General features: G+C 50.2%; 2 protein-coding genes across 2 annotated transcripts; one reads left to right on the top strand and one right to left on the bottom strand.

Annotated features, from left to right (window-relative positions):
* Positions 1–4,974: 4,974 nt before the first annotated feature.
* KLHDC10 (kelch domain containing 10) lies at positions 4,975–16,017 on the top strand. The gene is made up of 9 exons (XM_026868032.1): positions 4,975–4,993; positions 5,327–5,548; positions 6,093–6,247; positions 7,451–7,599; positions 8,243–8,327; positions 9,250–9,316; positions 9,925–9,972; positions 12,103–12,242; positions 13,463–16,017. Exons 1-9 carry the CDS (start codon positions 4,975–4,977, stop codon positions 13,670–13,672), a joined length of 1,095 nt encoding a protein of 364 aa, XP_026723833.1. The 3' UTR covers positions 13,673–16,017.
* Positions 16,018–17,784: 1,767 nt separating this feature from the next.
* LOC113491263 (low affinity vacuolar monovalent cation/H(+) antiporter-like) lies at positions 17,785–23,210 on the bottom strand. Its single transcript, XM_026868030.1, has 16 exons — positions 23,135–23,210; positions 22,572–22,712; positions 22,369–22,490; positions 22,147–22,255; positions 21,936–22,052; positions 21,723–21,790; positions 21,513–21,635; positions 21,171–21,356; positions 20,973–21,071; positions 20,384–20,421; positions 20,058–20,170; positions 19,807–19,955; positions 19,502–19,596; positions 19,094–19,172; positions 18,708–18,816; positions 17,785–18,342 (listed from the first exon to the last, which is right to left on the bottom strand). Exons 1-16 carry the CDS (start codon positions 23,193–23,195, stop codon positions 18,269–18,271), a joined length of 1,683 nt encoding a protein of 560 aa, XP_026723831.1. The 5' UTR covers positions 23,196–23,210; the 3' UTR covers positions 17,785–18,268.
* Between the last annotated feature and the right edge of the window lie 6 nt (positions 23,211–23,216).

Raw genomic sequence — 23,216 nt, 5'->3', positions numbered from 1 at the left:
ATGATGCCAGCAGGTTTGTTTTTTTTTCCTGCAGTCTTGAAAGGCAGGATAGTCAAATGGAAAGAAAACGCCTTTGTTCTTCGAAACTTGTCTTTGTGCTGCTCTCTTTGAAGCGCCTCTCGCCTTACGTTTGTGCTGCATGTGATTCAGTGCAACTGCTTGGTACTTCACAGTTTAATTTTCTTCTATAACTTTATTACAGAGCTATTGAAAAGCGGTAGAGAAGTCCAGTAGACTCAAGCGTAGCCATTGACACATGCTGTGGTCCTGGGCATGCTGGTAGCATTTAATCTGCTCTATAAATTCAAGTAATCTGCTGATGCCAAGGGATTCTTGTATTGTTTTTGTCTCCAGGCTTTCCATAGATTTCTGTAGCTGTCAGGGCCCCAGAATTGGAATTTAATAAACTTTTAATCTTGCGTTAGTTGGAACAGGAAGAGTATTTATGGACCAGCAGGTGTAATTCAGCTTCGTCCTCCCCGTAAGAGGCACATTTTGAATGGGACTCTTGTTGGATACCATTCAGGACCATTACTCTTTCTCCTCCAAAATAGTTTCTTTAAATTTTCTTAATGAACATCTCTGTTTTCTCCTCCTTCTCGCCCCAGACCTGTTCTGTATTCAGAGTTTTTGGCGAGGTAGGAAATGAATGTCTCGTGCATTGGTTGCTGTGCTGTGTCACATCAGGAAACTTGGGAACAGGTATTTGTGCCACCTTTTTGCTTACTCTCCTGTTCTAATAATACCTCTTGCAGGAGGTGTGCTCAGTTAGGAATCTGCTTTAACAAAGTCAGTCTGGGCCATCTGAGAAGCTGTCTCTGAAGTCACTCAATGAATCATTTGAAAAGGGTGAATTTAACAGGGTGTTAACAGGTCAGTGCATAGCCAGCAAGCAAGTTTCTGTCACATAGCTTAGTCCTAAATTAGGGCTTGCCTTAATTATGTCCTTGTCACGATGTTTCAACTTCGTTCTGTTTGTGGAGCTTCTTATTCTCTGAAGGTTTTATTGTTCCCATTTCTGCCCTCAGGACCAAGGAAAAGGAGTCTCCTTGTGAATGCATCTTCCCTTCCTTCCTTCCTGCGTTGCTTTGGAGTCTTAAACTGGGAAAGCAAGTCCTTCCCAAATTATATCCATCCTTTTTTAATCCATTTTCTATACCTAGCTCTACGACCTCTTTCCCACAGCTCTGTCTTGACTCGGTACATCGTGCTGCTACTTTCCATGTCCAGCTTCTAAGGATTCATAGCAGGACCTGGTGACTTGCAGCTCTCCACGGGGACGGTGCCTTGCTGTGCTTTGCTTAATCTTGGGCCCTTCTTTCATGTGTGGCAGGTTCAGCTCTTGGGGAGATGGGCTTTGCTAACTAGAGGAGGAAGTTAGCAAACCCTTGGGTATTTCCATCTTTCTGCACTGTTTAAAGTTTGCGCTTGTGCAATAGGCTCGTTGTGCACCGCTAAACACTGGAGCAAAACCAGATCCAGAACTTGCGTGAAGAATTTCAGTAGGAGATGTGAATCATCTGCTAAAACATAATTAAATGGAAATGCAGCTCTTCGTTGGAGGTGCAAGTCATAGAGCTTGTCTGCTGAAGAAATTAATCTGAATTTACTCTTAAATAGATTCAGCTTTTACAGGTCTCTTTAAAAAGACATAACTAGAGGAATCTTTTTCTAAGACTTTCTTCTGAAGTGAATTAAGGTCACTTAATTTTGAATAGAAGTTTGGTGACAGTTTAACTCAGATTAACATTGTTCAGTTCATTAATACGTTTGTGAGCGTGCTTGCATAGGTGACTCAGAAGATGTGTTGGATATTTTTTTTTCCTGTTTCATGGGTAGATCTGTCATCTTCTCTGGGCCTCCGTGAGCGGGAGGATCTAATCCATTGAGACGAAGGAGTTAGTGAAGAGTGAAGCTTAAAACCAGCAGGCTGGAAATGCAAAGCCTTTGGAGAGAAGTCAGTCCTTACACCCTTACACGTGGAGCACGGTGTTGGGCAAACGCAGCTGGGGTCTGCTTGAATAGTACAGAAAATCTGTTATTTTTGAGTGGAGCAAAAGGAAATTGCTTGTATTTGTAGTTACGGGGGTTGGCCCTGAGCTTTTGGAAACGTTGCTCTGGTTGGCATTTCCAGCCCTCCTTTCCCTGGGAGTCACTGCCACATTTTGGCCGCTCTCATTGTTGGTTTGGTGTTTGACTTAATGCTGAGAACAGTGGATTTCTCCTGAGCAGCTGAGTTGTGAATGCATGATCCGGGACAGACATCATGTCTCCTGCTAGTTCTCCTGTTGGATCTCTAGCTTCTGACAAAGGACGGTTACTGAGCGAGTGTTTAATTGAAAAATTTGTTCCTCTAACACGCAGAGCCCTTGGAGTTGGTGCGAGTGGTGGGAATGGGCAAGGAACTAGCAGCAGATGTGGTTTGCATGGGAAGGGTGGTCTGAAAGGACCAGCTGGGTACTTGCAAGTATCTGACACCAGCTCTGGCTTGTGATGCCCTTTCTGTCCCTTGAAAATATCTTGAAAACGCTTGTCTTTTAAAGATAGGAGATGGGTTTCTAGGTAAACGGGAAGAGCTAAAACCGGCTGGGCTGTCTGTGGGCTTAATGTGCACATCTTGCTACCTCGACAACATGCATGCCTCGAACATTGATCCCTTTCTGTTGAAACTTAACTGTTCTGGGGTTTTTTATGGCAAAGTCAGGTGCCTTCCCTGCTTAATTTTGAGAGGTGAATGGCAGAGAAGGCCTCCTGGGTTTTGTTTTTTAATTTATTTTCTTTGAATTATGCCTCTTACTCATTAGTCTGTTGGCTTTATATGAAACTCAGCCTTATTCTCCTCTTCCCTCTGGAAAATTCTCATGGCAAGTGTTATAACTAGAGGGAAATAGGATCTATAGTTAATGTAATATTTGAACTCCTAATTCCCTAACACCTTTTAAATTCAGTGGGTGATTGAATTAAATCCTCAGTCCCCTGCAGAATGTGTGCATCATTGCTCCCAATCTTCGCTGGAATTAAGCTCCCACTTTAGTTCTTTTAGATCTTCTTTTTGGAGACCTTCAGGGCAAACACAGAAGAAGAAATAAGCAGGATGAGCTCCCTTTGGCCGAGCATGGACACGTGAGCCTTGTGCTAGGATATCCCCTAGCCTGCAGAGAGGTGCGAGCACTTCTCAAGCACCATTTTGTTTGCAGACCTTCAAGATCACATGAATTGCCCTCTCGAAGCATCTCCGATGACAAGAGTCAATTACCTTGATTGTGAGTACCTTTGTCGCCGGTGTGTTCACTTAAAAATGAATCCATCTCTTTGGATAGTTTCGGAGTGTAAAATAAAAAAGCCCAAAGGGGCAGATGTTTCTCTTTCCCTTTGTGAATCACCTCTAAAGCACGTAATATTTGTTTAACAGTTTAGTCTAGCACTGAGGCCAGTAGCCTCCTGCCTGCTGCTGTTAGTACATGTAATACCCACCCCGCCGGTGTGCTGATGTCTGTGCCACGCTGGGTGCCCGACAGCACTGCGCTGGCTCAGAAGCCAGGCCAAGGACTACAGATTTTTCCATTAATTCCTCAACTTTCTTCCCCTTTCTTTCAGCCAGTGCTTATTAGTTTTCTAAGTGGGAATTGCTGCAAGACACAATTATTACTGGAAACAACCCAAATCTGTCAAAACTTAGCCACAAGGAGTTTGTCTGAACCCTGGAGAGCAGCTTAATTTTGGACAAGAATTGGAGCTTAAAGCAGCAGCAAATGGGGAACATGATTAGGCAGAGCTGCTTGTGTCGAGTTAAAATTCATTATTCAGTCTGGACAAATCATTTATTTCACCTTTCCTATAGGAAAAATGCTTGATGCCTCATTTATTATTGCTCTGCGTGTCTGATTCACTGCTGATAATTGTAACAGGCTCTAAGAAGAAAACACGATGGGTCCTAATTAGATGATTCACTGGGTCCTGTTCCATCCTAAAAGTCCATAAAAGAGCTGTGAGAGCAGGTGGGTGGTGAAGATCACTGGTTTGTTTGGGTGAGGAATCTTCAGGGATCTTCTTTTGATGGTTTTTTGGTTTGCTCTTTGTTGTGACCTGAACCAAAGCGGGCCTCTCTTGAGGTGCAACAAGCAGAGAATGTACTTGAGGGTGTGATGGTTACGTGTTGAAATTGTACATTTTAGGGGACTGTGATGTGTCCTTCTTGTCAAAGTGAAGCTTAGAGTTACTCTCTCCAAAACACCGTTGTATTGCATAGAAAAAATGACTTTTGAAGCATTTTAGCCAGCTTGAGATGTTCTACATGTGTCTCACAACCAGCTCCTTTGTTCAGGGACCTGATCGTTTTCTATTCCTTTCATCTTTCTCATCCGTTATGTGGTCCTGTGTCTCGTTGAAGAAAAACATCCACCCTGGCACTGTGCTTGGCTCTTGCTGTGCATCAAATTCGAGCAAGCTCAGAATTACTTTTTGATCACTTGTCAGCTGAGCCTTCAATTGCTGTTATCCAACAAGAATATTGCTGTTTAAATTTTCCTGGGCTGAATCGGTCTTTTTTCCTATTCCAGTTGAGGTCTGAGCCTCAATTGTCCTCCCCACTTTTATTTCCATTGGCTTTTGGGGAAGAGGGTGGGGAGGCAGAAGGCTTCGTTTTGGAAGGGCTGCGTCTGCCAGTTGTCAAGCTCAACCTGTGGGATCTCAGAAGGGTTGGTTCCCTGCAACGCTCCCTCCCAGTGCAGATGCCTTTATCTATGAGGAGACTTTTACTTGATTTACAGACCTGCTTAATGTTTAGGAAGCCCAGGGGTGTCCAAGGCGAAAGAACCTTCTCAAGATACGAGGTGCCAGGAGCAAAAGAGAAGAAACAGAGAGAAGGTTTGTGTGGGAGGGAGAGCAAATCATTACTTTTTCCTTTGTTCTCATCAGGCAGCTTTAAATATAAACATTCTGGAACTGTTTCTTAAGTGAAAGCTGCCATACGGAATGACAGAAGGAGGAATTTGTAACATTTCTTGGAAATAGCTTTTACAAAAGGATTGTCATGTGGAAGGGTTGTTGTGCAGACAGGTATCTTTAGGCAGGTGTGGTCCAGGGGCTAGAGTGGACGTGACTGAGATGGTGACATGGAGAAGCTCTCCCCATTCATGCTCGGAGAGGTGGATCTGTCGTTACAGAGCCCTTTCCTCCTGGCTGCTGATGTGCTTCCCTGTGGCGAAACACCAGCCACACTTGTTGGAGGACCACTGCAGCAGGTCTAGTCCTGACCCTGGGCCTCAAGCTCAGCTCCTCTGCTGACATTTCACTGAAGCTGTTTTACCTTCTCATTTTGCTCTAGGCCATAGATCTCCACCTGCAAGAAGCGGCCATCGTTGCGTGGCCGATAATGCCAACTTGTATGTGTTTGGAGGCTACAATCCTGACTATGATGAGTCTGGTGGGCCAGAGAATGAAGACTACCCGCTCTTCAGGGAACTCTGGCGGTACAACTTTGCTACAGACACCTGGCATCAAATGGGCACTGAAGGCTACATGCCCAGGGAACTAGCCTCCATGTCACGTATGTATGGAAATTCAATTCCTGTGCGCCTCCTCCTGAAGCTATTTTAATCAGTGTCCCTGGAGGAATGCAAAACCAGGCAAGAACTGGGAAATCTGGACCCTGCTTCCAACTCTTCTGCAAACAGGCCTTGAGTTTGGGTTGGCTTTGTGATTTTTTTTCTTTCCCCTTTCGCTTGGGTTGAGGCAGAGGGAAAGAAAAAATTTCCAATGCAAGAGGTAGTCTTGAGGTATTTAGCTTGATAACTTGCAAGGCACCTGCACTTTCAGCAGCTGGGTGCTCAGTGCAATCAGACAACTCAAAGCATCCAAAAATAGATCTCTTTGTTCGCTAGCCATTTTTAAAAGTAGGCCTTTGGTTACCATGGTTTTAGCTTGCATTCTTTCTCTTTTAGAGTATTTCAAAGCCATAAACGCATAGTGTGAATTGTAGGGTATTTGAACAATATTGAACACTCTCTGCCTACTGTGTCCAGAGCAGAGAGTCATTCTGGTTTACTGCTTCTCACAGCAACAAGTGTCTCTGCTCTGTCTCTCTCTCCTAGTTGTATTGCATGGCAACAACCTGCTTGTGTTCGGGGGCACCGGGATCCCCTTTGGGGAGAGCAACGGCAACGATGTCCACGTCTGCAACGTCAAGTACAAAAGATGGGCTCTGCTCAGCTGTCGAGGGAAGAAACCCAATCGCATCTATGGGCAGGTATGAAGGACAGCCCTCACTGAGGCACTTGGGGTGTTGTGCCTGCGTGTGCTGAGCTGTGCACCCCCGAAAAGGGGCCAGAGCACAAAGATCTGTTCTCTGCTACTAACCAGAGTTGTTGTCTGTGTACATCAGTGTAAGGAAAGGCAGGTGTCATTCATAAATTAATAGAGCAGCCTCACGTCTCTGAGGTTTCGAGGGGAGGGAATAGTTTTCTTGTGGTTCGAAAAGCCAGAATTTGTTATCTAAATGCCAGATGCAGTTGAATGAAAAAAGTATGTCTGCTTTAAGGAGTGGTTGGTCATTTCTGGAGTTGCTCTCTAGCCTCCTCAAAGCCTTTAAAACCCCAGACTACAAATGAAACCAGTGTTTAGTACGTCTTGTTTATATTAGAATAACAACTTTTAAAGCTGTCCATGATGTCCTGGGTGAACATGGTGCACAAAAAAACTAGATTCATGGGCGGACTACCAGCTTCTGCTGTGCTTTCCAGTAATACTACCAGTACGCTTGTGGTGCAGACATTTATGACCCAACTAATTTCTCATTTAGATGCGCTCCAGACAGCTGGGGGAAAGCAAGTAGTCTTCCCCTTGCCCAGCTCAGCTCGAGCTGGCCTTTGGCAAACAGGCAGTTGGGAGCAGAAGGAGCTACATCTCTGCTTCCACCTCAGACCATGTGCCTGCACTGCCTTCGCCGTTTCAGTGGCCTGATAGGCCAAGGGCTTCTGAATTGTACAGGCTGCCTCCCTTGTTTAGTCTCGCTTATCCACTGTGTTTGGGGATTTCTCTGCTACACTTAATCCTGCTGGCTCTCTGATAGCTGATTTATAAGATTCTCCGTAACAGTATCTGTGTAAGGTCAGTGTGGAAGAGATTCAGGGTTAAGTGTGCTGTGGTTGTAGCTCCTGGGAGCCCCTGCTGCACAGATCTGTCTTGTCTGGTATCTGAACCTCAGCAGCTCCACTTCTAGGTCCTTGTCTTGTGAGCATGGAGTTACTTTCCATTCCTACAGACACCCACCCCCCATCTTTTGTGTCTCATCCTTGTTTGCCTTTCACATTTCTCCCGAAGATGCATTTTGTTAGTTGTAGGTAGAGCTTTGCAAGCAGTGTCTTTTGCTTTGGGAGGCTGGGAATTCTCTTTTTTTCAGACACCAATGTCACACATCCTTTTTAACTGGTTTCTCTCTGTTACCTTCCAGGCCATGGCCATCATCAATGGTTGTCTCTATGTGTTTGGAGGAACAACTGGTTACATTTATAGTACTGACCTACATAAGCTAGACCTCAACACGAGAGAGTGGATCCAGCTGAAACCAAACAATATGTCCTGTGACATGCCAGAGGAGAGGTGAGAAGCTGGACAGTCTGAGAGAGCTTTTGCACTGGGGAGTCACCACCTTTACTGGGAGTGAGAAGCTGAGAGAGCGCAGGCAGGACACTCTTAGAGCAGTAGTTTTGGCTCTGAACCCTGCACAACGGGTGCTCCAGCAGTCGGGCCTGCAGGGGGCTGTTGGGGTGGGGTGTGAAGCCTTTGCCAAGACACTGAATCTGGACTGCCTGATGCCAGAACAGACCTGGGGACTTGGGGCAGCTGGTGAGTGCTAAGGAGGGGAAGAGACTTCAGCTGATCCCTGTCCCTTGTCCTGTTCTGGAACAAGGCGTGGAAGGCTGGGAGATCAGTCAGTGACCATCTTTGAGAAGGGACTGAAATATTGGTGGCTGTCGTGGTGCTCCATAAATCATTGTACTTAAGTTCCGTGGTGCTCTGCTCTCAGAAAATGCCTTTCAAGCTTCTGGGGTGCTGCTTAGATTGCTCATGAAAGCTTCCACATCTTCTGAATGCTCCCAACTGGAAAGACCGATAGAGCATAGCCAGACTTGGGGTGTCTACTTAAACCACCCAGATTTGGCAGTGTTTTCCAGAAGGCTTTTGTTGTTGCTCACTTGCACTAATTGTTTGTGCTGCTAAATGTCCCTTTTTCCACCTTCAGATACAGACATGAAATCGCACATGATGGTCAACGGATTTATATCTTGGGAGGTGGAACCTCCCGGACAGCTTATTCCTTAGATAAGGTAAGGTGATGAGAAACCTCAAGTGCTTGCCTGGACAGGAGATTTTCTACAGTGAAGTATAACCAGCACAGCCTCTTCACCTGGCTGTGCCTGGAGAGCTTGGTGAAAAAATAAATAACTAGGAGCAGATTATTCTCCTATTTCTGTAAAACCTGGTGTTGCCACAAACGTGTCCCGTTGATTTACGGATGATGAATCCGTGGTACCCAGTGACCATACCCAGCTGCAAAACTGCTTCACTTCTGTCAATCTGTTATCAAAGAGTCTCATTTAAAAACACGTAGGACATCTTTCTAAATGTATTTGTGCCAGAACAGGAAAGTGCCAAAGGAAGGAATTCCTTGATGTTAAATTCAGATATTGATATGATGATTCTTTTCTTGTCTTCTCCCTTAATTGTATGCTTTAATTTCCTTTCTTGTGGTGAATGATTTTCTCCCATACGGTTTGGGGAGAGAAGAGTGAATTAAACTTGAGTGCCAAAATGATAAATGAGGAGACTCTAAATAGGGCTCTGCTTCCAAAAAAGCTGAAACTGCAGCAGTTAACATGACTTTTTATCTCTCCATTCTGTGCATTTCTTTTCTTCTTATGTGTGGCATGAGTTAGGTATTTCTAAATCCTTTTGAGAACTGGAGGGTGTGGGTTTTAATCGGTCTAGGTTTTTTAAAAGCAGTATTCTGTTTTCTACAGCTGTGGGGCTCAAATAGCAAAGCCTGAGGTGAAAGTTTTAGTAAGCTGGTCTGCTTTGATGGTGATTGTATACCTGCTTAGTCAATGGCTGTCATTAGGTGTTTTTGTTTTCAGCTTAATGAAAAAGAGATGTTATTTATAGTGGCTCCCTGGGTCTGAGGCTGTAACTGCGTCACTGCAGTGCTGGAAGAGCCAGGAGGAAACTAATGGTTCCTCTTTGTCCCTTCAGATCCATGCGTACAACCTGGAAACCAACACCTGGGAGGAAATTGCCACAAAACCTCATGAAAAAGTTGGTGAGTCTGGAATTTCATGTGTCTTCCCCTGTAAAACAGAGAGTGGCTAAGATGCTGTTTGCTGGCAGGCTGAAAACCTGTTTTCATAACCTTGTGGAGTCTGTGACTTAAGGTTGCCTTCGAGGTCCTGCTTGCGTAGAGCTTAGCAGGAAGGACTAACCCATCTGAAGCATATTTAGCAGTGTGGCTTTTCTCCCTCCCTGGGTGGGAAAGATGATAGCAGCTGGCTGTCCTCCCAGAAGATACACATCACCTCTGTGGCCTCTGAGCGACCACGTGCTGGCCTGGTTAGCAGCAAGGCTTTCCCTGAAACCTTTGCAGGCCCTTAGCTGCTGCTTTTCACCACGCCAGAGCTGAGAGCTGGAATCTGTGGGGAATGAGATTCTGGCACGTTTTTTCCTTCCTCAGAGAGCAATTAGGAGTCAAACTTTTAGCTATTTGCTGAATTAGAGATGTTATACCTGTGGTTGTTGGAAAGCAGAAGCCCCTTATAAATTAAACAGGTGACTCCTATCCTTGATTATATATTGAGATAAAATCACCTCTTGCCCAAGCACTTTAAAACAACTATAGTTGATGCTTTTTTTTTTTTTTTTAATTCTCCTCAGGCTTCCCAGCAGCCAGAAGATGCCATAGCTGCGTTCAGATAAAAAATGGTAAGATCTGTCTCTTGAAAATTGCTGTATCTTATAAAACCTGGCAGCCACAAGCCCATCCTTCTAGCCTGAGAGCTGCTGGCCTCCACACATGTTGGAGAGAACTGCAGGGCACACATGTTTTTTTTATGGAATTGGATTTCTTTCTTGTCAACAGGCCTTAAGCTGCCCAGTTGGCACCACTCTTCATATGAGGGATCTCACTGCTGTAGGCAAATTTACTTCTGCACCACACAGTACTGTTGCTCTCTGGAATTCTGCAGTATTTTAGGCAACACGTGAATCTTTGGATGTGTGGTCACATCAGTGTAAAATATATTTTTACATATATTTTAGCCATGAGTGTCCATGACACTTTGCAACTTACTGGTTGCAAGGACATGAACAGGTATGAGTGATGCTCCTTATCACAGTGGCTAACCTGTTAGCTTTACACTCTGCTGTGAAAAGCAAAGTGGGGCCAAATGCCTGGAAGCTGAGTTCTTTAGAGACAAGATTGTTCAGGGATTTCATTGGTAGCAGGTCCTTTTCCTGGTGGTGTAAATCCCAGCTGCTCATATGGAGTGGATTATGAGGCAGTAGCAGAGTTAGCCCCTCAGTCTTTCCATTCTCTAGTAAAGTGGGGGCTGGTTTTTATGTTAGGAGTTGCACAGAGCTTAGCAGAGCCTTTTGTTCTTCATTTTGATCCTCCAAATATTCTTGCTTTAAATCACTTGAATGGTGCTGTTTGAGGCACAGCTTAGAGAGGGCTCTGTGTGTGCAATCTGTGTTCAGTTACAATTTTGAATAGTAGAGTGTTCCCTCAGCAAGATGTGGGCCTCTTCTGTGGCCTCATCCTCCAAAAACAAATGCCCCCAAACCTGATAAAACCCAAATTGCTCATAATGGACTGAAAAAGCAGTTGCCCTATCGATCCTTTTCAAAACTCTTCAGATCGATTACTGAATGCTGTACATTAAAGGGTACTGAGCCATGCAGAAGAATGATATGCCAGATTATATTTCTTAGGAGTGCTAATTGTGCCAATAAAAGTAAGGCAGGAGCTGGGGGTTGCTTCCAGTCACCTTCATCAGCAGTATTTTGCTGCAGTGCAAGCCTCTGAGTTGAGAACCTGGACAAAGTCGGGACTATGAGCCAGGGCTGGGGCTGCTCCTTGTGGGTTTAAAACCAGTAGAATCTGATCAAACCCAGGAGCCTGTGAAGTCAGGTTAGCTAGGTCTTAATACAGCTTCTAAAAGTGGGAGTGCACTCCTGCTTCTCAGTGGCATTGAGCCCTGAATCTGCTGTGGTGGGGTTGTCCACTTCCCAGCCTGTCCATGATGCCACGAGCCAGCACCATGCGCTGGCAGCCCAGAAAGGCCCCGTGTGCTGGGCTGCACCCAGAGCAGGGTGGGCACAAGGCCAGGGGGGGATTCTCCCCCTCTGCTCCGCTCTGGGAGACCCCCCTGCAGGGCTGGGTCCAGCTCTGGGGCACCAACAGCAGAAGGACACGGACCTGCTCCAGCAGGGCCAGAGGAAGCCACGGAGATGCTGGGGGGCTGGAGCCCCCCTGTGAGGACAGGCTGGGAGAGTTGGGGGGTTCAGCTGGAGAAGAGAAGGCTCCGGGGAGACCTTAGAGTGGCCCCCCAGGGCTGAAAGGGGCTGCGGGAAAGTGGGGAGGGACTCGTCATCAGGGGGAGGGATCGGACGAGGGGGAACGGGGTTAAACTGACAGAGGGGAGATTTAGATGAGATCTGAGGCAGAAATTGTTCCCTGTGAGGGGGGTGAGGCCCTGGCACAGGCTGCCCAGAGAAGCTGTGGCTGCCCCCTCCCTGGAAGGGTTCAAGGCCAGGTTGGACGGGGCTTTGGGCAACCTGGGCTGGTGGAAGGTGGCCCTGCCCGGGGCTAGACAGCCCTTGAGGTCCCTTCCAACCCAGACCCTTCTGTGATTCTGTAAGTGGCCCCTGTGGTTATGAACTGTGTGCTGGGACTGATTGGAGAGGCACTGAGAGCTTGTGTTGAGGTAGAATAATTGTTGATCCTGAAACTGTTCCAGAAAGGTGATTGCTGACTTCTGTCACTGCACGTCCTGCAGCTGCTGGATGAAGGGTGGCTGGGTCTGGAAGCACTGTGGGTTTCTTCTCTTACAGATGTGTTCGTTTGTGGAGGCTACAACGGAGAAGTGATTCTGGGAGACGTTTGGAAGCTGAGTCTGCAGACTTTCCAGTGGGTCAAGCTCCCAGCTGCCATGCCAGAACCAGTCTATTTTCACTGTGCTGCTGTCACACCAGTAAGTGACTCATTTCTTTCCTACGTAGCTGAAGTTCAAGCCACTCGTCCAAGCACTCCGACGTTTGCGTGGGCTGCAAATAGAGCTGAACTGATGTTACCAAGGAGCTGATGTCCACTGGATGCAGCATCTTTAGGAAGGCTGAGGGCTAGTGGGAGCTCACTGCATGGACTCCTTTTACTCCTGCTGCTCTTTGAGGAGGTTCTGCTTTCTAAAAGCAGCGATGCAGAATTTTAGCTTTTAAACTGCAGCAGCTCCTAGGAATAATAATTGCATGTGTGAACAGCAATTCTTGTTTGCAAAAGGGAAAAAAATGCACAAATATTCCCCCAGGTGAACTGGTTTTAGCGTCCTGCAAACAGCCTGAGTTGAAAGATTAGCAGGTGGGCAGCCCTCTTTGGAAACCACTGCTGATGGGAAAGTTGGTAGTGCTAGAGCTTTTTGCTCTAACTTAGAAGCTTTGAGACCTGTGGTTGATAAGCAGCAGACAGCAAGAAATGCATTTATCTGTGACTTCAGCCTCCGTAGGCTGCATGTGAGGGCAGATAATGGGGTTCTTTGGTTAAAAGAGCGGGTGTCACCTAGTTTTGAGATTGATAGAAATACAACTTTCTCTGGGAAACTAGGCCTGTTAAAGGTGTTTTCCCAACAGCTTGGTGACTGCCAGTGGGTGCCTGGACAACAGGAATGCCTTTTCTTTTCCTATATATTGAAAAAAATGTCACTTTTAAAGTAGGTCAGCACCTGAGCTTTCTCCATCTCTCTGTTCCCATCAGGGTTATGCTGAGCCAGAGGGAATGCAGTATGTCTGTATATGGTGTGGGTTTAGTTTAAAAAATACATACTTTTTAGCTGAAACATAAGTATGGTCCTGGACTAATTTAGTAACACTTAACCCCACTCCTAAAATTGATAATCTCAGGCTAAAATTCACCTTAAATGCAGAGCAAACCACTCTAAGCTAGCAGATAGGTACTTTAGGATGAGAGACACGTGGCCTTCAGCAGTGATTCCTCCCCTTGGCTACAAGAGGAGCCTGAGGTGACTGGTTTGGGCAATGCCACTTCTGTCACCAGCATGTAAAAGCGTGTGAGATGCATCTCACTCTGTGATTAACCCACTGGGAAGCTGGAGAGTCAAATCCTGGTTTTCCTCAGCACCTTCTGGTGCACCAGTTTGGTCTGTGCCCCATGTAACTCCCTTCTCCTTTTCCCATCAAGGCTGGCTGCATGTATGTTCATGGAGGGGTGGTCAACATCCATGAAGACAAACGGACTGGCTCTCTGTTTAAAATGTGGCTGGTGGTGCCCAGCCTGCTGGAACTGTCATGGGAGAAGCTCCTGGAGTATTTCCCTCATCTAGCAACTCTCTCCAGAGCTCAGCTTTTGCACCTTGGACTGACGCAGGGACTCGTTGAGCGACTAAAATGAGAACATCTCGTGCTTCTGTCCAACACACATTACGTTCAAGAAGCCCCCTATTTATGGATACTGTGGATGCTCTTGCTAAGAACGTGGAGGAACCTGCTCAACGCCTTACTCGGCAAATACATCGATGCCTTTCTAGAAATTTTTACTTTTAAGTTGTTGAAAATCCACTTTTAATTTATGAATCTTTAAATTACACCGTGAATCAAAAGTACTCTCTGGGACTAATCCATAGCATCAGCCATCAAACTGTCATCAGCACATGCTTATGATTTAACTGGGGACAGGGGGCAGCTTTGCAGATGTCTGAGCCTGTGCTTACCCTGGGCACGTTCAACTTGATATTTTCACAAGATGTATCTAAGGGAGGGTGTTCAGTGCAGAACAGCCGACCTGTTCTCTCGCTTTGTAGCCCCTTAACACTCATCCCCTTAACACCCAGCTGAGCTCTCCCTCTATAAAACCAAGAACTCCTTCTGCTTGAAGGCTTTGCATGCATTCCATGGGCATGTTCCCATCTCTTTGAGCTTCAGAAGACAGCTGGAACGTCGCACGGGGCAGCAGGTGAAGCTTTGCCTGTGCAGCTTTTTGGGTGCAGCGTGCAGTGATTTGAAACACTCAGTGTCTGTGTTCCTCACCTTTTCACATTGAAAGGTTTGCTTGGAAGACTTGTTAAAAATTACCAATAATGGACTACTGTGTAGCTTACTCAGGGTGGTGAGGGGAGGGGAAGAGGTTTTGACGAATCTTTTTTTAACCTTTTCTGCTCATTTTGCACTCTGAACAAGCTAACAGTGAAAGCTCACCCCACAGATTTCAGAGCTGGCTGCAGCATGTCGTACCCAGCGCTTTGGTGTGAGCCACCCCTGCCAGCTCAGGGCCTGGTTATCAGCACCTGACTAACATGTACGTGTAAGCTTTTTTGTTTTCCTTTTCTAGTTAGCTTCATGTTCCTCCAGGGGTGGAGGATGTGATTGCTGCATGTGGTTTTAACATAGATCCTTGGAAACTCATGGAGCACTTGTCCCAGGAAACAGCATCCAAAATACCCCTCCTCTTGCTGGGAGCAGTGGTCACCTCTGCAGAGGCAGGAGAGGAGGGGATGTCTGTCTAATTCTTGTCTTGCTTTACTTCATATACTGTGAAATTCACTCTAGAGCCCGTGTGTAAGTGACCATTGAACTCTGAGCAGCTCCACTCAAAATCGTGCAAAATCTTTCCTTTGAAGACCATTTTTAAGTGTCTTATTTTTTTTTAATCAGGTTTTCCTGGTACCTTCCCCTTTCAAAGGCAAGGGTTAAAGTGGAGTTTTAGTTTCTTTTTAAGAGATTGCATTTCTGTTTAAATAAACCAGAGCATTGTCTTGTTAATCTGAACAGCACTGGCTGATTGAGCCACTGTTCCACCTTTTAGGGAGCACCTACCCCTGATACTCAGTTGAAGTGTTAACGCTTCCCCCCATGTTAAGCTTCCCCTGTTCCTGGGGATAGATTTTCCCCCTTCTGTAGCCTCAGTTGCTGCTTTTCTCCAAAGCCCAGCAAAATCAAGGTTGGGCATCCTAGCTGAAGCATTCCTTGCTGCTTGCTGCAGCAGCCCACTGCTCCTGGCTCCGGAGCTGAGCCCAGACCTGCTCTCTAGCCCCTGGCTTGTGTTGTCCTCAGCTGCAGGACCATGGCATGGGGCATCAAGGGGAGCTGGGCTTTTCTCCAGCTCCTTCTTCTAGCCTGAACTCAGTGGCTTTCACCTCTTCTTGCAGAGGCTGAAGGTCTGAACTTAATCTTTGCCCTGGTTCTTCCCTCCTCTACTTTAAAGAGCACCTCCCATCATCACCAAGGCAACATTACAGCCATCCAAGCCTGGATCTCTGATCAAATTCCTTAAGCTCTAATGTCTTTCTCACTTCAGCAGCCTGACAGTGGCAGCCCCGAGCTTTCCCCCTCGATGTGAACACAGTGAAGAGGCAAAGTGGTGGGTGTTGGTCAGGGAAACATCTGGCTTCAGCCCAGCTCCATACTGACACCTCTAACACTGTCACTTCACTTCAGATCTTGCCATGGAACACGGACAGCCACCCAGGCAGGACAATACAGCCCTTGACATCCCTCCGCAGTGCTGGGTCACCCAAACACAAGTGCCCAAACCTCTTCCACAGGCTGGACCACTGCCTGTGCCATCCCAGAGCCTGCCTGCACCCTCTGCCCACAGAATAAAGGGCCAGGGACTTGTTTTTGTTGATAAAAACATATAAACATCATCCACTGACAGGAGTCCAGGGACCTCTCCCCTCCCACTTACCTGGGGTGGCTGCTTCATGATGGGCACAAAATCTCAGAGGCTGCTCTTCCTAAGAAATTACTTGTTTTAAGCACTGCAGAGCTGACAGCTCTTCTGAGAGTTTACTGGAGTTGCTGCTGCTCTGCTGCATGTTGAGTTTTTGAGTGATAAAAGCTTCTCGCTGGCTCACAGTGGCAGAGGCTTCGCTCTGGAGCAGAACTTGAAGGATATATGGCTCCGGGCTTTTCTTGCTCCATGGGCTTGTCTTCACCTACAGCCCAGGTGATGCCCAAGTACTGGTTCCTCCCTTTTAAAGGCAAGTTAAACTCCCTCTGTGAAATTCCATACATGAAAGCAAGAGTATAGTGTTCCTGCCTCTGCCAGGTCTGAGCCATGGTTTCCCCAAGGGAGAGGGAAAGGATTCAGCATCTGCAGCAACTGATGGAGGGAGAACACCTGCAATGCTGCCTGGGACACACCAAGACAGAGAAAGCCAGCTCAGAACAGGCTTTTATGGGGACACCCCCTGCTCCCAGCACCAAGCAGAGCAGCTCAGGACAACGTGGGACACTTTCAGGGCACCCTTGTAGCCACCAACAGCTACTGCTGGGCTTGTCCTGCTCAGAGCAGGGTGCTGGGGGAGGGACCCACAGCACTGGCCCTACCCTGCTTTCCCCAACACAAAGGCTGGATCTGGCTCCAGAAGCCTCAAGTATCCCTCACCCCAGGGTAGCTGTTTTCTCTTTAGCCTCAGGTGAGATGTAGGAGAACCTGCTCGGTGCCATCATCTTCTGCCCTCCCACCCCACACCTTTTCCAGCTTTTACTGCCCTGTGCCATCGAGCCTGTCTGCAACCATCAGCCGATTCCAGGTACTCACAAATTTTCCCAAACATCTGTATTAATAGTAGCATTGCCCATACTGATGCTATACTAGAAAAACAAAAGAAGCTTGATAAAGCAGCATCATTAATTGCTAACGAGCAGCTGCCCTCCTTTGGGAAGGAGGAGGATCCCAGGCTGCTACTCTCTGCCTGCCTTACTCGAGGCTTTTTCAAGTCTAGTCCTGTTTCTGTTGACTGTGGGACCTTTCAGAGTCCAACATTCATGTTGCAGGCAGTGAGCAGTGCTCTCCACCCTGGTTTTTATACTGAAGTATGTCCCTGTGGGGCTGGGGAGTGAGATGGGACAGAGGAGCTGCATTGCCTGTATCTATGTATGTTAAATGTTTTGCTTTTGGGTTGGTTTGGGGTTTTCTTGTTCTGTTTTTTTTTAAAGCTCTGATAATAAATCAGTCCAAGCCATCTGCTTTGTCCTCTCATCTCACCCACTGGTGTTTCCCTTCGCAGAGGAATATGAGCAGGTCCCCGACTGGTCACACCTTGTACCCTGTGAGCAGCACCGGGAGCATCCCCACCCCTTCTTAGGAGCCTCTTAAAGATCTGAACAAGGATGACCCAGGACAGTCAGACAAGACCAGGTTGGAAACAAGAGCTGGAGCTTAGGGAGGGTCACAGAGAAGGCTAGAGCTCACAGCCACCCCACTGCTGGCTCTGTCCCTGTGGCCTGGTGACAGATCTCTCCCCTGCCACCTCCTCTCGTGCTGGGACAGAGGACAGGGAGCACTGTCCTGCTCTGCTCCCAGGACTGCTGGCTCCAACCGAGCCCTCACTGGCACCCAACACCCAACCACACCTTGGCCAGTGGCCATCACCCCAAGACCATCACTAACCTGGGTGGCGGACACAGAGGAGCCTGGACAGGTGACCAAAGGCTTGTTTAAGGAGAAACAAGTTTGTTCCTGATTCATACAAAACTGCTTTAATGACAAAACAGCTGAAAAATAACCTTTTAGTGCATTTCTAGTACCATCAAGAAGCCTTGTATGATCCCCAGAGCCAAGTCCCTTCCAGGCTCAGGATCACCCACTGCCCCGAAGGGAGAGAGGTTCTTCTCAGGCACCTTCTCCCAGTGCAACACATCCCAGGGGAGGGGTCTGTCCTTGAGACCAGACAGAAACTCCCTTCAAGACCCTCCAAAACTAGGGACAGTTCTCCTCCCAGCCACACATGTGCAGGCTGGAAAAACCTCTGTGAAGTGCTCAGGTGCTGAGGCTCCTTCTTGGTTCAGGAGTGCTTTGGTTGCCACCACCTTTCCCATCCCTGAAGCCCCGTTGGCTTCTCCCACTGGGAGAGCCAGGCAGCAGCAGCAGCTTCAGCAAACGACGCTTCCAGCCCGGAGCAAGCCCGGCCGAGTCCCTGAGACACTGGATAATGCTGTGACAGGCACCAAACCCAACGAGAGGGTTGGAGAAAGAGTCCAAACCTCAGCAACCACTGGGCGATGGGGCGAAGAAATACACAGCCAGGAGGATGAAGTAAACCATCACCAGCACCGTGCCTAGGGAAGACACAGCAGGTTGGAGGGAGGAGCAAGGAGGGGAGTTGCTTTTAAGACTTAGTGTGGTCTGGACTAGCCCTCTGTAAAGGACACTCATGGTTCTCTGCAAAATCTGAGTCAAAATGAGTTTAAAATTCCCTCTTAAGGGTGAAAAGGGAGCGATACCCCTCTGAGCTGCTACAGGGTGGCAGCTCCAGCACCTCCCAAGATGCTCAGCCAAGCCCCCCTCAAATTGCTCAAGCCACATGCCAAGAGCTGCAGCAAGCAGATGACCCCAGGGCTGTCTCCAGGAGCCCCCCCATCTCATCAGCACAAGAAAGAGGGGAACCTCAAGTCCCACAGCAGCCTCCCGGGTGAGCAGTCACCTTGGAAATAGTCACATTTGCCATCCATGAAGATGTAGTTCATGAGCACCACGCTGAACATGCTGGCATAGACGTGGAGGTCGCTGAAGACAAGTGTGAAGTTGGTGGGCTGCGAGGCAGAGAGGATTTGGGTTTATGGCCAACCGGGACAACCCCACACTGACTGTGGTTGGGGACACGCATGTCACCCCTTAAACTCCCTCTGCCACATGTCCCTAGGGCTGGGGACAGCATCAGCCACAGTAGGGGACATCTGACCCCACCTTCCCCTGCGCTGAGCAGAGGAGAGGAGACACCGGGGTCAGTGGCTGTGGCCTTGAGGGGTCTCATGTGTCCCCAACTCCGCTGTGGGAGGTCACCCAGGGTTCTGTCCTGGGGTTACTCACATAGAAGATGGTGAAGAGCACCAGGATGGGGATCTGGAGCATGCAGACCTGGACAGCGATGCAGTTCCCGATCTCGATGCTGGGGAGGACACACAAGTTCAGAGCTGCCCCCAGCCAAGTCTCCAGCAGCCCTTGTCCCACCTTGGGGAGCCAAGTTATGGAGCAGAACCTGGATCTGGCCCCATTTTTGGGGTGGATTTAAATCCTCTTTGAGAGCAAATCAGTGACCCTATGGTTCAACTGGATGATCTTCAAGGTGTTTTCCAACCTAGATGATTCTGTGACCCACTGACACTGTGGGGAGGGGTGGCCCGTTGCTGGCACCAAGGCACAGCTGTGGGCTAGGACAGGGCATAGGGACCATGCTGGAGGAGGCCACCCCAAAAAGCACCCTTTGAGCCATCTCACCTCAAGCTCAGGTTGTTCTGCAGAGCGAACTGGATGCCATTGACAATCTCTGGCAGCTCAGGCACCATTGCCAGCACGGTGACACCAATGAAGTACTGCAAGGAAGAGGTGACATGCATATGGCCCGATCCTGACTACATCCAACCCCTGGACAGCCACAGCTCCTCGGTGCATGGAGGATCTCAGCACCTCTCCTCCAGCTTTGGGGGCTCATCCCTGCAGCCAGGGCAGGTTCCCATCCTCAGAGGGCACATCTGTGTCCCCAGGGCCACCCAAACCTGACCCACCACCATCCCCATGCTCACCTGCGAGATGGTGGAGTTGGTGAGGATGGGGCTGATGTGCTCCGTGGCCAGGTCGGCACAGGCGGACATGCAGAGGGTGGAGAGCAGGAGGATGACCAGGGCTCGCCAGCGAGACCAGTGGACCACAGCGCTGTGGTGATGGCCAGGCACTGGAGGAGAGGGGGAAGAGCAAGAACATGGTGGAACACCCCATGGCGGTGAGAAGAACCAGCCCCACAAGCGGAGCATCCCACAGTCAGGGGGACACTCACTGTGACAGTCGCTGATGTGGATGTCGTAGATGTGCGAGTGAGTTTTCAGGGTGAAGAAGAGGCCGATGAGGTAGGCGGCGGGGAGCAGGAGGGACACTGTGTACACCAGGGGTCTGTGGGACACAGGTGACACGTGCTCAGTGCCGTGTCCAGCATGGGCACCCCGGGGGGGAATCCCCTGGAGACGGAGGAGTTGGGGGGCTGGATTGGAGCCCTTCAATCGGGGGAAGAGAGGGCATTTGGGAGGGATACAGGACCATGACTGAGCCCAGGAGGTGCCACCCCAATGTGGGGACAACCCTGTCCCCACCCCAGTGGACACTCACTGGACATGACTGTAGTAGAGAGTGCCGTTGTTGTCCATCTGCAGAGAGAGAACGCCTGTCATTTTTTTCACAGAATTATCTGGGTTGGAAAAGCCCTTGAGGCTCCTCCAGCCCCACCATGACCCTCCCCCTGACCCCTCAGCGCTGGCTCAGCCCGACTCTTCAACCCCTCCAGGGATCCCGGGGACTCCCCCCTGCCCTGGCAGCCCATTCCCCGAGCCCAGGGCTCAGATCCCTCCCCTGTCCCTGCTGGCCACGCCAGTGCTGACACCAGCCAGGATGCCGTTGCCCTCCTTGGCCCCCTGGGCACACTCTGGTTCATTCTCACCCCCCCAGTCCCTCTCTGACCGGCAGCTCTCCAGCCACTCCTCCCCAGGCCTGTAGCCCTGCTGGGGGTTGTTGTAGCCCAAGGGCAGCCCCCGGCATTTGCCCCCAGTGAAACTCCCCCAGTTGGGCTCAGCCCATGGCTCCAGCCTGGCCAGGTCTCTCTGCAGCCTCCTTACCCTTGAGCAGATCAACACTCCCACCCAACCGGGTGTCCTCTGCAAACTGACTGAGGGTGCACCCCATCCCTCAGAAGGATACTGACTGCGAAGACGTTGATCCCATCCACAGCGTATTTGTAGTAGTAGGGGTTGACAGCGCGGTAGCAGCAGAGAATCACCTCCCCCTCCAGCGGCACCTCCGTCTGCAGAGGGATAAGTGGGTGACCTCGCTCCGTGCGCCCCAAAATCCACCCTGGAGCAGGGTGCAGGACCTTCCCCCTCCCCCTCACAGAGGCACCCACCATCCTCAGACGCCGGACGAGCACCTGCTCCGGGGGCAGCAGCAGGACACGGGCGGCTGCGCGGGCACTCAGCTTGGCCACAGGGATGAGGAAGATGAGGAGCCACGCGGCAACACACACCAGCCCATGGGCCAGCACCAGCACCGGGTAGCCCAGGCACAGCCATGCCACGGCACCGGCACGCTGCTGCGAATGGACAGACACCTTCAGGACTTGCCCAGCCCAAAGCACCCACCCCAGGGGAGCGGAGGCACCCACAGGTGCCATCCCCACCATAACGGGGGGCTCCTGGGGTGCCAACACCTGGGAAAAGGGTGTCACCGTGTCCAAGATGGGGCTCACCCAGTGTCCGGTGTCCACCCAGCACCACGGGCGCCAGCGCCGCGGCACGGGGCCCCCGAGCAGGGCTGAGCTCTCCCCCGCGCCGGCTTCGCACGCACCCAGCACCCGGCTCGACTTGGAGACCTGGAGGAGATGGAGGGGTGTCAGGGTGCAGCATGGGACACCCCAGTGTATCCCCCAGCGGGGTCCCAGTTCGGAGCATGCCGTTACCTCCACCTTCTGGATCACTTTGCCGAAGGGCCAGAGGAAATACCCGGCCAGGTCCCAGCAGAGCCACCCTGCGGGGACACGAGCATCACCTCTGTTAGGGACATATATGTCCCCTCCAGGGCCACCCTGCAGAGACCCAGGACACCCCAGCACCCATCGGAGCCATTTTGGGCTCACCCAGCCCTTCCTGGGGATCCCAAATCCAAGACTCACCATAAGGAGCCCCCACAACAGTGACAAACATCACAGCAGCCACGAGGACGTAGAGGAGCGAGAGCCACCAGCCGAAGAGCAGCAGGTAGAGGATGTTCCCACACGTCACCGTGGACCCTGCGGGAGGGGAGGCACCGGATGGGACCCTTGTCACCTGCAACGGCCCAAATCCACACTGTCGTCGCACAGGGTTGTCCCCAAGGCCACCCACCTCCAGAGCCACGGATGACATTGAGGTCGGAGTAGAGCTCCTTGACGATCTCCGATCGGTCCTCCCAGGGCCGCGCCGTCACGTGGCTCTTCCATTTCTTGAAGCCAAACTGCAGAGATTTTATTTTTTTTTTTTTCAGGGGGTGGAGAGGAGAAAAAGAAAACATCTTACAGCCATCCAGGAGCACCTGTGAGTGCCCCCACCCCTGCCACTGCCACCCACCTTATAGTTGTTGGAGAGCTTGTTGGCCTCCACGGCGTTTTCAGCCGTCAGGGTGGTTTTCACCACGCAGCTCTCGCAAACCTCCTCCGAGTGCTGCTGGCAGCAGGACAGGGGGGACACAGCTGCGGGCAAGACGGAGGGTGACGAGGGTGTAGGACCCCCCCCAGCACACTGGTCCCAGCCCACCCCGTGGTTGGCCTTACCTGGGGGCACACGGGGACGGTGCAGGTGACAGCCCAGGTCACCCAGGTCACCCTGCACGTTGTTGATGGCAGCGCAGTGCCGGTCACAGAGGGAGCCCCGGCTGTCGCTGTCACCCTGGGGCTCGGTGGCCTTGGGGACATCTGTAGGGAGTGGGGGGGTGGAGTCACACTGGGGCCATGTCCTGCCTGGGCTCAGCACCACAGGACACCCAGGGGCTGATGTGCTGGGGTGTCACCTTGGTCCCCAAACCCCACAGGGGGGACACAGGTGATGCTTGGGAGGGGGGGACCCCACCAGCACCTGGGATTGGGTAGGGGGGTCACCCCAGTGCCCGGTGCAGTGCTGGCAGGGGGAAGAACCCCCCCCAGTGCGATGCTCCAGAGGAGGGAACCCACCAGCACCCAGGATGGGGAAGGGACGGGGGCGGTGGGGTGTTACATGGAATCCCCCCTCGTGCCCAATGTGATGCTCAGGAGGAGGAACCCACCGGTACTCAGGATGGGGGGGACCCCCCCAATGCCCGGTATAACTGTCGGGAAGGTGGGGACCCCCCCCAGCTCACCGGGGGCCTCCTGCGTGCAGCAGCGGCGGCGCTGGGGGCCGGACTCCCCCTCGCTGGCCATGGCGGCGCTGGTGCGTCCGTC

The sequence above is a fragment of the Athene cunicularia genome, assembly GCF_003259725.1.
Source record: "Athene cunicularia isolate RWA chromosome 1 unlocalized genomic scaffold, athCun1 chr1_part2, whole genome shotgun sequence".
Taxonomy (NCBI): Eukaryota; Metazoa; Chordata; class Aves; order Strigiformes; family Strigidae; genus Athene; species Athene cunicularia.
The sequence above is the reverse complement of the archived record's forward strand: the minus strand, read 5'-3'. Positions and strand labels throughout refer to the sequence as shown.

Bases quoted from the DNA above. Each gene is read 5' to 3' on its own strand.
- KLHDC10 (XM_026868032.1), top strand. The intron at 8,328-9,249 runs GTAAGGTGATGA...TTGTCCCTTCAG, and splicing joins CAGCTTATTCCTTAGATAAG to ATCCATGCGTACAACCTGGA. The intron at 9,317-9,924 runs GTGAGTCTGGAA...AATTCTCCTCAG, and splicing joins AAAACCTCATGAAAAAGTTG to GCTTCCCAGCAGCCAGAAGA.
- LOC113491263 (XM_026868030.1), bottom strand. From the start codon at position 23,195: ATGGCCAGCGAGGGGGAGTCCGGCCCCCAGCGCCGCCGCTGCTGCACG. The intron at 21,636-21,722 runs GTAACGGCATGC...CATCTCCTCCAG, and splicing joins AAGTGATCCAGAAGGTGGAG to GTCTCCAAGTCGAGCCGGGT. The intron at 19,597-19,806 runs GTGAGCATGGGG...TCTTCCTTGCAG, and splicing joins CCAACTCCACCATCTCGCAG to TACTTCATTGGTGTCACCGT.